The 13,279-nt window shown below is 43.8% G+C and overlaps 2 protein-coding genes across 6 annotated transcripts in view; both read left to right on the top strand.

Moving 5' to 3' along the window:
- Positions 1-643, top strand: part of LOC106589174 (transmembrane protein 150A-like) — a 42,788-nt gene extending 42,145 nt beyond the window's left edge. Inside the window, exon 7 of the mRNA XM_014178913.1 lies at positions 635-643. Within this exon, the coding sequence (XP_014034388.1) occupies positions 635-643 (9 nt within the window). The remainder of the gene's footprint in view (positions 1-634) is intronic.
- A 7,249-nt stretch (positions 644-7,892) lies between these two features.
- LOC106589259 (dnaJ homolog subfamily C member 7) overlaps positions 7,893-13,279 on the top strand; it is a 113,892-nt gene continuing 108,505 nt past the window's right edge. For 4 of the 5 annotated variants that reach the window (XR_014383008.1, XR_014383009.1, XM_045710142.2 and 1 more), the window contains exon 1: positions 7,893-8,142. The gene's annotated coding sequence lies outside the window, so the exon portion shown is untranslated. Of the gene's footprint in view, positions 8,143-8,441; positions 8,722-13,279 lie in introns of those variants that run through there. The other variant, XM_045710140.2, reaches the window with a different exon arrangement.

Here is a 13,279-nt window from a genome sequence, read left to right as displayed (position 1 = left end):
ATTTCCACGTGTTTTATGCCATTCCAGTTGCTCCATTCCAGCCATTATTATGAGCCGTCTTCCCCTCAGCAGCTTCCACTGAAACACACACACTCTTTAAACCCCCATACTCCTTTGAGAACCCCCTTTCAGTCACTGAGATCTCTTCTTCTAGCCATGGTAGCCCAAAGATTGGGCAACTGAGCATTTCTATACATTACCCTAAGCATGATGGGATGTTAATTGCTTAATTAACTCAGGAACCACATGTGTGGAAGCACCTGCTTTTAATGTACTTTGTATCCCTCATTTACTCAAGTGTTTCCTTTATTTTGGTATTTACCTGTAAGTAGATTACCTTCTCTTCAAGCTCAAGCAGTCACATCACATGCTGATTCCGAAGAACATCCCTAGCTGTCTGTTACTTTGAACCAAGGTCCACATTTGTGGTGCGAAGCGAGCCTATAAATCATTCCCCCTCAAGTTCTGATTTCCTGACTGTAGAATGACGGAGGGGAGGAGAGAATACATTTTCCTCCTAACCAGTATCATCCCTACAGCCTGGATCTCCAGCTATGTGAACTCTGGGTGCTCCACAGCCTGGCTTTGAGTGCAGTCTCGTTCAGTAACACATTGTCCTGTTGTGGTCTTTCAGCACGTCTGATCTCCATCTCCCCCACAGCTACTCATCTCTTTGTAGGCCTTCCAAACACATCTCTCTTGATGTTCTTGGAGATAGTCAGTCTGAGGCAGGCCTTTGGAAAGGTCTTGTAAACATGAGGTTTTGGCAAGCTGCTGCGTTCCTACACTCTGTAGGCTTCTTGAGGTCAATCTCAGGACTTGGGCTCTTGTGACAGGGATAGTTGTCCTTATTTTACCTACTGCCCTGAAGAAGAGGCCCATCCCTGGGAAAATGAGGCCCATCATACATGGCTAGGGCAACCGTGAAATAATACAGACATTCTGAATGCAGATTTAGATAGGAGAGTTTATTTTGATCACAAGTCACACTCTGTTCCCAGGGTTCTGAGGTTCTGTACGTGTGATTAGTGTGATGGACAGGAGAGTGGCTGATCGACAATGTTTGTGATGTATAAATCACAGGTTGTTTTGTATTCACTTCAAATTAGAGCGGTGGGTAAGGACTGAGCCAGACAAAAACCTATTTACACGCTCCAGTCACATGCACACAAACACACTGATACACACACACTCACACAGTGGTAACTTGTTATTCAGATGCTCCATTGAGCCCCACCTGGTTAGCAATTTTTTAAAATAAAATAGCAAAACATTTTGCCTGTTTTGCACATTATTTCGGCATTAATGCATCACACATCAGTTTGCAAACAATGTAAAAAAAAAAAAAAGTGAGTTAATAAAGCCACATAAAACATGGTCTAACTTTTGCTTTCTTGAGTAAGGCAGCTCCAAAATGCAGGTGTTTCAGCCTAGCTCAGTGCTTTCTGTTGTGGTGGGTCAGCCAGCGGAAAAAACGGAGCGTAGGGGTTGATAATGTTCTCTAGTTGCGTCGTGATTGGATCAGTGTTCTGTCACTCATGGGGACATTACGTCACCGCAAGATCTACGAGCAGAGCTTGATAATTCATACAGCTTACTGTAGGTTCTGCCATAGATTTATATTAGATAGAAGTGCCCATCCAAGAAGGCTGAAGGTCATTGGCCACAGATAAAATTCTGTGAAATCACATTATATCTACCGTAGCTTTGATTGGACTGATCATGTCAACATCATATTTTCAAAATCTTAGCTAGCAAGCTAGACAAGCAGTCATCATAATGAATCATGAATCAAGTCGACAATCTACTGGCAAATCCTTTTCAATGACTCTCAAAAGCCTGGTTAAATTAAAAATAAATATGAAGAGAAATTATAGCTAACTTTTCGGTGCTCATCGGCCATTGGACATAAACATTACAAGTTGGAAATCACAAATTCAACAATGAGTGGTTTGGAAGGAATCAGTGGCTAACTGCAAGTATTGAAAATTAATCACTAGCCTGATATTCAGTGGAATAGGTATGTGGTCCAAGTCTGGGTTGGACCACATATATTTTCCAAGCTTAAAAGGATAAACATTCACATGACATGGGCCAGAAAAGGTTGAATACATTGGCCATGCTGTCAATGGAGCATGACTTCTGACACATTCAATACAACTGGAAACTCAGAACTCGGAAATCTCAGACTTCAGTGAGTTCAAGACAACTGGGAACTTGGAAAAAAACTAGCTCTGACTGGGAAAATACGTTTTGAACAGTCATCCAACTCGGAATTCCAATTTGGGAACTCGGGCCTCTTTCTAGAGCTCCGACTTGAAGATCACTGACGTCATGATTCAATTTTGTTTTTTTCCGAGTTCCCAGTTATCTTGAAACCACCATAAATCCAGAGAATTACAGACTTTGATGACAAAGTTTGACGACAACATTTGCCCACAAGAAGGACCTCCATGCCACCTTCCTGTTCAAGTAAGAACAGCATAACAAGGTGAGTCCAAAAATGTATGCTGTTGCATAAATTATGTAATATGCCAGGGAGATATGTATACTGTAGCAAAGAAAGTAATACTAAGTGTATATTGTGTAGTAAGCTGTTAACAGCCCATGTGCCTCACCCTAATAATTTGGTCCCTTTCCCCTTCATAGCTTAGCCTTCTGCTCTGACTTGGTGGTCCACATGTAGCCTATATCCTGTTTTAGAGAAATGTAATCATTAAATATTGTAAGAGCTTTCATTGTCTGTGCCCCGTTTATTCATCCTACGGTTCTGACTTGGTGTACAGGGAGAACACTGTAAGAATGGCCCATGTTCTGAATTCTATTGCTGTACATTTCAAACTGAACAAATAGTTATATTGACTACGTCCATCCTAGCTCGCTTATTAATGTCTTAATTGAAATTACGTATTGCCTCTTATCCGCTTGTCGTCCCCTTATGCCCCTTATGTACATCTCAATTGTCAGTAAAAACAGCATATGTTTTAAGCAAGTCATCCATATCAGCTATGTTTTTAAAAAGGCAGTAAATTAGGCTGAATGAACTGTCTCACTGCCAGACAAGGCTGGCCAGGTGTAGCGGTGGTAAGGATTCACTCCATGGTGCTGAAAAGAAAGCTCTGCTGTTGGGACAGCTTTATTTAGGCCCTAACAGTTTGTGGGCACCGTTTGTCACCGTTATAGTGCAATTAATGTATTGTTTCGTGTTGTGTAGTGGCTTTGCTGGCATGCATCCCCCCAAAAACGTTTGCCCTACCAAGATTTACATGCTAAAATCGCCACTGCACTCACACACTCTGATAAAGATATTTTGCGGATGAGGATCTGTGTTTCGTCTATAGTATTGTGCACTGGTTTGTTAACATTAGTTCCTAGCCAGGAATATTTAAGTGACTGTCACATGGGAGAATGCTGGAGAGACGAAGCAGGTTCGGGGAGTCAAACATTTAATAAAGAACGGAAATGGAATGAGACAGGAACAGCGTCAGCAAACAGGTAACACAAACAAAAGACAATCCATGCAGAAGCAGGGAACAGAGCTGCAGAACTGACAAATATAGAAGGGAGGTAATAACAGGTGATGAGTGAGCCCAGGTGAGTCCAATATCACTGATGAGCGTGACGAGGGAAGGCAGGTGTGCGTAATGGTTGATAGGAGTACATGATGCAGGGCAGCCTGGCACCCTCAAGCACCAGGGGGGGAAGAGCGGGAGCAGATGTGACAGTACCCCCCCCCTCTAGGGGCGCCCACCTGGGCGAACCGGCCGAGACATGGGCGATGGGCAAGCCGGTTGGGGCGTGGAAGCCCAACAAACCGGCAGGAGCGTGAGAGCCTGGCGAGCCGGCTGAGGCATGGAAGCCCGACAATCCGGCTGAGGCAAGACGCCTGTCAATCCTGCTGCAGAAAGGGAGCCCGAAGATCCAGTGGAGTGTGACGTGGGATGGGAAGTGACCAAGCCAACCGAGGCAAGGAAACTTCTCGAGCCAGCCAGGGCATGAAAGCCCGACGGGCTGGCTTAGGCACCCCCGGTTCCATCGGCGGTGGAATCCACCCCGACGTCACCAACAAAACAAAAAACAAACAAAAAAACTCCAGGACCGGCTGGGCGAACAAGAACTGACGATCCGGCTGAGGCCCGACGTGGGATGGGAGCCATCCGAGCCAACTGGGGCAAGGAAACCTCTCAAGTCAGCTAGGGTGTGGATGCCCGACGAGCTGGCTAGGCACCCCCAGTTCCATCGGTGGCGACCCAGAGCCGATGCCACCATACCAACCGTAACGCCAGTACTCTCCGATGCTTCATGTGATGGCTTCTGCATTCTGTCACATGGGATGACGCTGGAGAGACGAAGCAGGTACAGGGAGTCAAACATTTAATGAAGAATGGACATGGAACGAGACAGGAACAGCGTCAGAAAACAGGTAACACAAACAAAAGACAATCAATGCAGAAGCGGGGAACAGAGCTGGGGAACTGACAAATATAGGGGAGGTAATAACAGGTGATGAGTGAGTCCAATATCGTTGATGCATGTGACGCGGGAAGGCAGGTGTGCGTAATGGATGATAGGAGTGCATGATGCAGGGCAGCCTGTTTGCCCTGAAGCGCCAGGGAAGGGGAAGAGCGGGAGCAGACATGACAGTATTTTTGTGTGGGATAAACTCAGCTACTGCGCTGTTCAATCATTGGGCATCTTTTGAGTTCAATATCATTATAATCATTTTTATTTATTACATTTTTGTCCTTTTTCGCCCCCATTTCGAGATATCCAATTGGTAGTTACAGTCTTGTCACATCGCTGCAACTCCCATACGGACTTGGAAGAGGCGAAGGTCGAGAGTCATGCATCCTCTGAAACACGACCCTGCCAAGCCGCACTGCTTCTTAACACACTGCTCACTTAGCCAGCCGCACCAATGTATCGGAGGAAACACCGCACAACTGGCAACCGTGTCAGTTGTGCATGCACCCAGCCTGCCACAGGAGTCGCTAGAATGCGATGGGACAAGGACATCCCGGCCGGGCAAACCCTTCCCTAACCCGGACGATGCTAAGCCAGTTGTGCATCGCCTCATGGGTCTCCCGGTTGCGGCCTGCTGCGACACAGCCCGGGATCGAACCCGGATCTGTAGTGACGCCTCAAGCACTGCAGTGCCTTAGACCGCTGTGCAATTCAGGAGGCCATATTTTACATTTTTTACATCAATATTTTTCAGACAGCCATTTATGCATTAACGAATCAATTATACAATCATACGATCAATTTGACTTTGTTTTTACCAATTTAACTACATAATAACATCATGGTAATCATTTATTTGAATGGTAAATCTCTATTGATAACCTGGGAACATCAAAATGTAGCCTAGGGCTATTCACAATACAGGTGAATTCCTATTCAATAGGAGTTTGTGCATGCATTAAGTTATTGAGCTTGTTTTGGCTGATTTCATTTTGATACAGATGACAAACCATCTGTTTCGAAAGACAAACCACGTAGCTTTGAAGTGGTTCCTCTCTTTTAAAGAGCCCTATGGGCAAGTGGGCTGCTGGATAGAGCAGCTGTAGTCTTGCCACTTTTCAGGGTGCATGGCCATTTGCCAGTAGCCGCTTCGAAGGTCAAAGAAGAGAACCATATGGACCCCACCACCAAGTCAAGGGACTCATCCACCTGGGGCAGCGGGTAGGAGTCCTTGACAGTTATATCATTCACCTGGCGGTAGTCCACACAGTGCCTCCATGTCCCATCCTTCTTTTGGACCAACACACTGAGGAGGCCCGGGGGCCGTATGAGGGTTTTGATAATATCAGCTGCGAGCATGTCTTCCACATTCTAATCTGCAATGACCTGCCATACATTGGGGAGGCGACAGGGTTACTGACTGATGGAGCTGGCATCGCCTGTATTGATTTGGTGCTGCACCAGATGTGTAAAACCAACATCTCCAGGGGTGGTTGCAAAGCTGTGGTGGGAAATCAAATAGCAGATACTAAAGGAGACGTTGTTGTTCCAATTCCATGCCTTTGCAGTTCTTCTCCGAAAATGGACTGAATCACCTCAACAGTGACAGGCTCTGCTATCTGAGAGTGACCAGGGGAGATATCACCTGAAGGGCGAGCACTGCAAGGCATGGCACTTGGTCAGTTGGCTTTGGAGTCCATGTAGGACCCCTGGGGGTCACAGTTTGGATGGCTGTGGGGAATAGAGGTAGGTTGGTGTAAACACATCCACCGGGTACTGTACACTGGGGGGTTGTGCAGGGTTAGGGTTAGGGTTATTTTGATCAATGTAACAGTGGAGCCTGAATCAACGAGGGGCTCCGTGCTCTGGCCTCCTATTTGCACAGGTATCTGACAGCTGTCAGGGTGTTAAGGAGGTAGGTGATAAGGGGCAGGACGGACACTATTCACCAGTGGTAGTCTCTCTGTGAGTGGGGTTTTTGATGTGGAGCCCAGCTGTGCCCCTACTGCACTGGGTCCATGCTATTTCCCAAACATTGTGGTTCTGGAGTGGCTCTAGATTCCACAAGGATGCCGTATCTCATCTGGTGGCCTTTATGGCCACAGCGCCAGTAGATTTATAGTGATAAATCCGGTGGTCCACAATCGGGCCGGGGCAGGTGTCTTGTTGAGGTTTTGTCTGCCGCTGATTGAGGTGGGGGGCTTGGAATTCGCACCTGGTGCGTTTGGGGATGGGGTCTCCCATTTGAGGTGGCCTGCCCTTTTCTCGACAGTCTGGGCCTTCGTTAGCGTCTCTGATACACTAAGGCGGACCTGTTTGCAGAGTCTGTCTGGTGTTAGCCCCTTGATAAAAGCCTCTGTAACCATGGTCATGACAACGCTGTCTGAGAACTGGGGGTATCCTTTCCATGCCAAATATCTAACCTCAGCGGCATAAACAACTGATGTCTACCTGGGCTTCGGGACTCACTCAGCAAACTTTTGATGCCTTAACCACGGCTGGCACCGGCTGACCAAACTGCAGTGCTATTGCAGTTGCTATAGCCTGGGGATCCTGGATCTCCTGTTCAGATAGTTCCAATAGTACTCGCTGTGCTTCCCCTTCCAGTGAAATAGCCAACTGTACTGCTCTCTCTGTAGTGGACCACCTGTTAGTTGCAGCCACTACCTCAAACTTGGCTTTGAACACTTCCCATGATGCTTGTCCATCAAACCGACCTACTTTGAGCCTCAAAGCTGTCAGTATCAGCCATTTCCTCTGCTGCTGTCTCTGTGTCACTACTGCTACATTTGGGGCTAGGGTTAGTGTCCTGGCTAACATTAGCTTCCTCAAATAATATGGATATACTGACAAGTACACGTCTCTCCACCCTAACGATGTCGTTGTTCACAAATCGGCAGGGTGGGCTGTTTAGCTTCAGCCTATCCTTTCTTTGGATTAGTAGATACATTTCATTATTGTAATACTTTTAAGTATTCGATGAGGGTTGTTGACGTCAACCGCCGGTATTAAACAGAGAGAGATGCTATGCCACGAGCCTCATGACATGAATGTGCATAGCCATCTCCAGACAACTCCGATTTTAAGTGTTTTTTCAATTTTTTTATTAAGTTGTCAAGTGTCCTACTTATATCAGTACAATCGAAGCAACTGTACTTATATTACTTAAGCATTACTTATATTTGATAAAGTAAACATCGCGTAGCAAATAAGCCATACATTTTTTTGTTAACCAAATTCGACACGCTCATTGATCTCCACACAAAAAAAAACTCGTTACATTGGTGGGCGAAACAATGAAAAAACGTCACCTGCTGGAGGGAGACAGATTTTCCGCCGAGTTGAACCTCTCTGGCTTCGTTTAACACAAAGCAGCCGTTCCTGACTCTGAAGTTAAGGGCGTAGTGAGGCTGGTGTTAGCAAGACTAGCATAAATATAGAAACAGCTAAAATATATTGATGATTTTCTATCAATGAGATCATATAGCATTTTGTTTTTACCGCGAGCTTTTATTTTGAAGGCGGAATCGAAAACAGGAAGTCTACATTCTGGCCAGCTGTTACAAAAGCAATCGTCAGTTCCATTTTCCCGATAGGTTGGAATGTGTGCTGTCCAATGAGAACAGAGGTGGTATTTTTGATTCTCAACGGTTTGGCTACATTGCAAGTCTGCTACGGGTGAGTTCGTTTGTTTTTCCCCCCCAGCTACTTAATCAAAAAACACTGGGTACTTTCGTTGGCAAAACTTGCACTAGCTAAGATGATGGTAAATTGGTTAAAACGTTTCATTTTGGTATTAGCTATACTGCTGCTAACGTTAGCAAACCATTTTACTTAAGCTATAAGGCACGAGGGGTGTGGCATATGGCCAATATACCACCGCTAAAGGCTGTTCTTATCGCGACACAACGCGGAGTGCCTGGATACAGCCCTTAGCCCTGGTATATTGGCCATATACCACAAAGCCCCCAGATGCCTTATTGTTAGTATAAACTGGCTACCAAACTGATTAGAGCAGTAAAAATAAATGCTTTGTCTTACCCGTGGTATACGGCCTGATCAGCATTCAGGGCTCGAACTACCCAGTTTATAATAGTTATTATACAACGGGTTGGTCTAATCCTGAATGCAGATTTGGTTAAAAGCGCATTCCAGCCGGTGTCTATTCCAAAAGTTACCACCGGCTAAATCTGTTAAAATGCCTATTTACTTGGTTACATCTGACTGCGCAATCCACTGTCTCATCGGCCCAGCCAGGTAAATTATAAACTTAATCTCCACTAAAAAGCATCTAGACATTCTCACATCTTTTAGACTAACATTTCATTTAACAGTAGTAAGATTTATACAAATCTCCATCTGTCTCTGACATTTGCAACATTGAATTTGTTTCTATATTCAATCTTCGACTGTCCCATAGTAATGAACGTGTAGGGGTCGGGACGAGAGGGAGACAGGCAGCGATTCTCAGCCAGTCGAAATCATGAATCAGTTGGCATCATTTTTGTGGATATAGACATGTAAAAAAAATTAGAACGAAAAGAACTGCAGCTAGTTTGCAGTCTTTCCAGCTTCAGTTTCAAGTTAGTGTTAGCTGTGCTGTTGGCTAGCTCCTCTGAACAGTGTCCAAACGAGAGCACATGTTCTATGCCAGGCGAAATCGTGCTTCATTAGCTCATTGTTACGGGTTGTTAAAGTTGCTTCTATTCGTTTCTGGTATCAGAACAAAATAGTCAGCACATAGTAACTTCTGATTTATTTGTACTTTAATTAATGCAAACACGTGTGTGGTAAATGGGTGGTTCGTATATATACGGTCTCGCTGTTATACCTTGCAGGGCAAACAGAGAAGAGAACGACACCTATTGTTCTCGCTTATATACTCTGACAGTGATAGTTCCTGCCCAATGCTGGCCTGTCAGAGGGAGGAGGAGCGTGGTTTAAACTTGCTCCTCCTATCGTCGGCGTGCAGGCTGGTCCCAGCCTAGTGACGCACTTCCTGTCGCCGGGTGTCGTTCTTCCTGTCTTCAGCAGTTGATTTATCCGTAGTTTATATACTTAATATTGTAGCATATCTTCCCCGGTATATTATAAAGGTTATGCATACAAATAGCCAGTTCAACCCTAACAGGGTGTATCCTAATAAATGTCACTAGAAAACAGCTTAAACAAATGCAGCTACTGTTGTTCTGTCTGCACTGTTTGACTTGACTAAGTTAGCCGTAGTTGGCTGGCTAGCAAGTAATAAGAACGTTGCCAGCCGGCTAGGGTAGCAAACCTAGTTTTGTTTAGGGACTACAGTGGCAAGAAAAAGTATGTGAACCCTTTGGATATAACTGGATTTCTACATAAATTGGTCATACACTTTGATCTGATCTTCATCTAGGTCACAACAATAGACAGTCTGCTTAAACTAATAAAACAGAAACAATATGTTTTTGTGTTTTTATTAAACACACTGTGCAGGGTGGCGAAAGTATGTGAACCCTTGGATTTAATAACTGGTTGACCCTCCTTTGGCAGCAATAACCTCAACCAAATGTTTTCTATAGTTGCGATCGGACATGCACAACGGTCAGGAGGAATTTTGGACCATACCGCTTTACAAAACTGTTTCAGTTCAGCAATATTCTTTGGATGTCTGGTGTGAACTGCTCTCGAGGTCATGCCACAGCATCTCAATCAGGTTGCAGTCAGGACTGACTGGGCCAGAAGGCATATTTTCTTCTGTTGATTTACTTATGTGTTTTGGGCCGTTGTACTGTTGCATCACCCACCTTCTGTTGAGCGTCAATTGGAGGACAGTTAGCCTAACATTCTCCTGCAAAATGTCTTGATAAACTTGGGAATTCATTTTCCCGTCAACGATAGCAAGCTGTCCAGACCCTGAGGCAGTCCCAAACCATGATGCTCCCTCCACCATACTTTACAGTTGGGATGAGGTTTTGATGTTGGTGTGGTGTGCCACTTTTTTCCACACATAGTGTTGTGTTCCTTCCAAACAACTCAACTGTAGTTTCATATGTCCACAGAATATTGCACCTGGAACATCCAGGTGCAAACTTCAGACGTGCAGCCATGTTTTTTTAGACAGCAGTGGCTTCTTCCATGGTGTCCTCCCATGATCACCATATTTGTTTAGTGTTTTACGTAACAAACTCGTCAATGTTAGCATGTTACAGAGATTTCTGTAAGTCTTCAGCTGACACTAGGATTTTTAACCTCATTACAAGAGCACATCGCAGAATCCTCAGTCATCTTTGCAGGACACCCACTCCTAGGGAGAGTAGCAAAGTGCTGAACTTTCTACATTTATAGTCAATTTCTCTTACCGTGGACTGATGAACACCAAGGCTTTTAGAGATACTTTTGTAACCCTTTCCAGCTTTATGGAAGTCAACAGGTCTTTTGAGATCTTGTTTGTTCGAGGCATGGTTCACATCAGGCAATGATTCTTGTGAATAGCTAATTCAAATTTTGTGTGTTTTTAATGGGGCAAGGCAGCTCGAACCAACATCTCCGATCTTGTCTCATTGATTGTACTCCAGGTTAGCTGACTCCTGACTCCAATTAGCTTTTGAAAAAGTAATTAGCCTTGGGGTTCACATACTTTTTCCAACCTACACTGTGAATGTTTAAATGTATTCAATATAGACAAGAGATACAATTTGTGTATTAGTTTAAGCACACTGTTTGTCTATTATTGTGACTTAGATGAAGCTCCGATCAGATTTGATGACCAAGTTATGCATAAATCCAGTTAATTCCAAAGGGTTCACATATGTTTTCTTGCCACTGTATATATTGCGCAAGAATGAAATGGTATGAATAAATTCATCAAAATAACATTTGAATGAAAATGTCAATCATTATTTGATTATGTTGGTAACCCGTTGTATAAAAGTGAAAATGCCCTAGAAGTCAGTGTTTGGAGGATATATTGGCACGGTTTGCCGGCCCTCGACGTGCCAATATGTCAATGACCAGTAGAAACTGCAGTCATTTTCACTATTCTTAGCAATGATTTAGGAATCCTTGTGGGCATTAGCTAGGTTGCCACTTGTTGTTCGCCTATTGAAATTGAACTAAAGTTCATGAAAATAAATAGCTGACCAGCTACTTAACCCTGTTGCCCAAAGCTAATGTTATAAGCAGCCAGCTAGCTTCGTCTGACTAGTGAGGCTTGACCGGGTTATGTTTTGTGAAGCTAGCCACAAAAAAGGATTAGGTACAATAGTGGAATTTGCAGTTTGCCTTCAAAGTAAGTGTCATTGACAGTGATGCAAATGACTACAAATAGTAGAATAGTCATATTTTTATTTTGAAGGCTAACCGCAAAGTCGACTGTTGTGGCTAATCCTTATTGTGGCTAGCTTCACATAGATGGGTCGGACCACCATTAATCAAATAAGAACTGTCTTATAAATTAGGGTTATTTTAGATGACACCTAGCTATAGTTACTGAAACGGATTGTCGTTTTTGGTGAAGAACAGTGTTTGCATCCATGAGCGAGCTAGCTTTAAAAAAAAAAAAAAAAATTATGACCACCACTGTAGGTGCACGAGACAACTTTACCAGCATCATGGCATACGTATCGATGAATCAATGTGACGTATGAAATACGAGTGATAGTGTAATAACTACGTAAAAAATGTATGAACGTGTTCAATTATGTGATGTGCAGTCATATTCAGGTCCTGATTGGTCAACAAGCTTAATTGACGTGTTAAATAGTATATTTTTGACATGCAAAGACCCAAACAGCGTTCCAAAGAAATCCTGGTTGAGAATGAAACGACTAAACAAATGAGCAACGAAACAGCACAGCAAGTATGTGAAAGAAATGGGTTTTGATTGTTTACTGTTAATGGGGACATTCGTAATGCCAAAACTTTTTGGTGTGTAACCTATTATTTAACCAGGCAAGTCGGTTAAGAACAAATTCTTATTTACAATGACGGCCTACCCCGGCCAAACCCGGATGACGCTGGGCCAATTGTGTGCCACCCTATGGGACTCCCAAAAACGGACGGATGTGATACAGCCTGGATTCGAACCAGGGACTGTAGTGACACCTCTTGCACTGAGATGCAGTGCCTTAGACTGCTCTGTGTGTGTGTGTGTGTAACTATTTAACTTACGAGGAATGCTTAAAAGGCAGCTAAAATTGTAAATGTCGGTTATCGGTATCAGTGTCGTTTTTTTGGGGGGGCAAGGAGAATATCGTTATCGGCCGACAATGTCATTAAAACTAAATGCCAAGAAAGCTGTAGGCTATTACACCATTATTTATCATCACTACATGAAAAAAGAGCAAATGGACTTGAAAGTGTGTGGTTTGATGAGAACACCAACGTTTCGCCAAAGTATAGATGTATGGCCAAGTTGCGCACGGACAGCAGTGGACACATCAATTCAGGCTACAAGACAATTGAATCATTTGAATCACAATCATTTTGAAGTAATCTGATGAAAACATGACAGGTTGTGCCACATTAAAAGGTACATTCTAAAAGCTACATTTTACTGGTAAAATAACGTTATCAATCCTGCAGCAGCCCTCTCTTCTAGCGAGCTAGCTACTTATCGACTCCCTAGCCAGTTCGTTTTAGCTCTATCTAATAATAGCCTACCTAATGACGAATGCTCTTCGAATTGTCAATATAAACGTTTAATTTTGTACAGTTAAACATAAAGACGACGACACGCGCTAAATCAAGTAGCAAATGTTAGCTTTGCTAGCGACCTTGCCTCATTTTGGCAGACTGCTTACTCGGCTTGTTAACTTTTGATAATTTCAGACTCCTCAATTGG

This window comes from Salmo salar, chromosome 28 (genome assembly GCF_965601325.2).
Source record: "Salmo salar chromosome 28, fSalSal1, whole genome shotgun sequence".
Taxonomy (NCBI): domain Eukaryota; kingdom Metazoa; phylum Chordata; class Actinopteri; order Salmoniformes; family Salmonidae; genus Salmo; species Salmo salar.
Note: the sequence above shows the minus strand (reverse complement) of the source record. Positions and strands in the feature narration are given on the sequence as shown.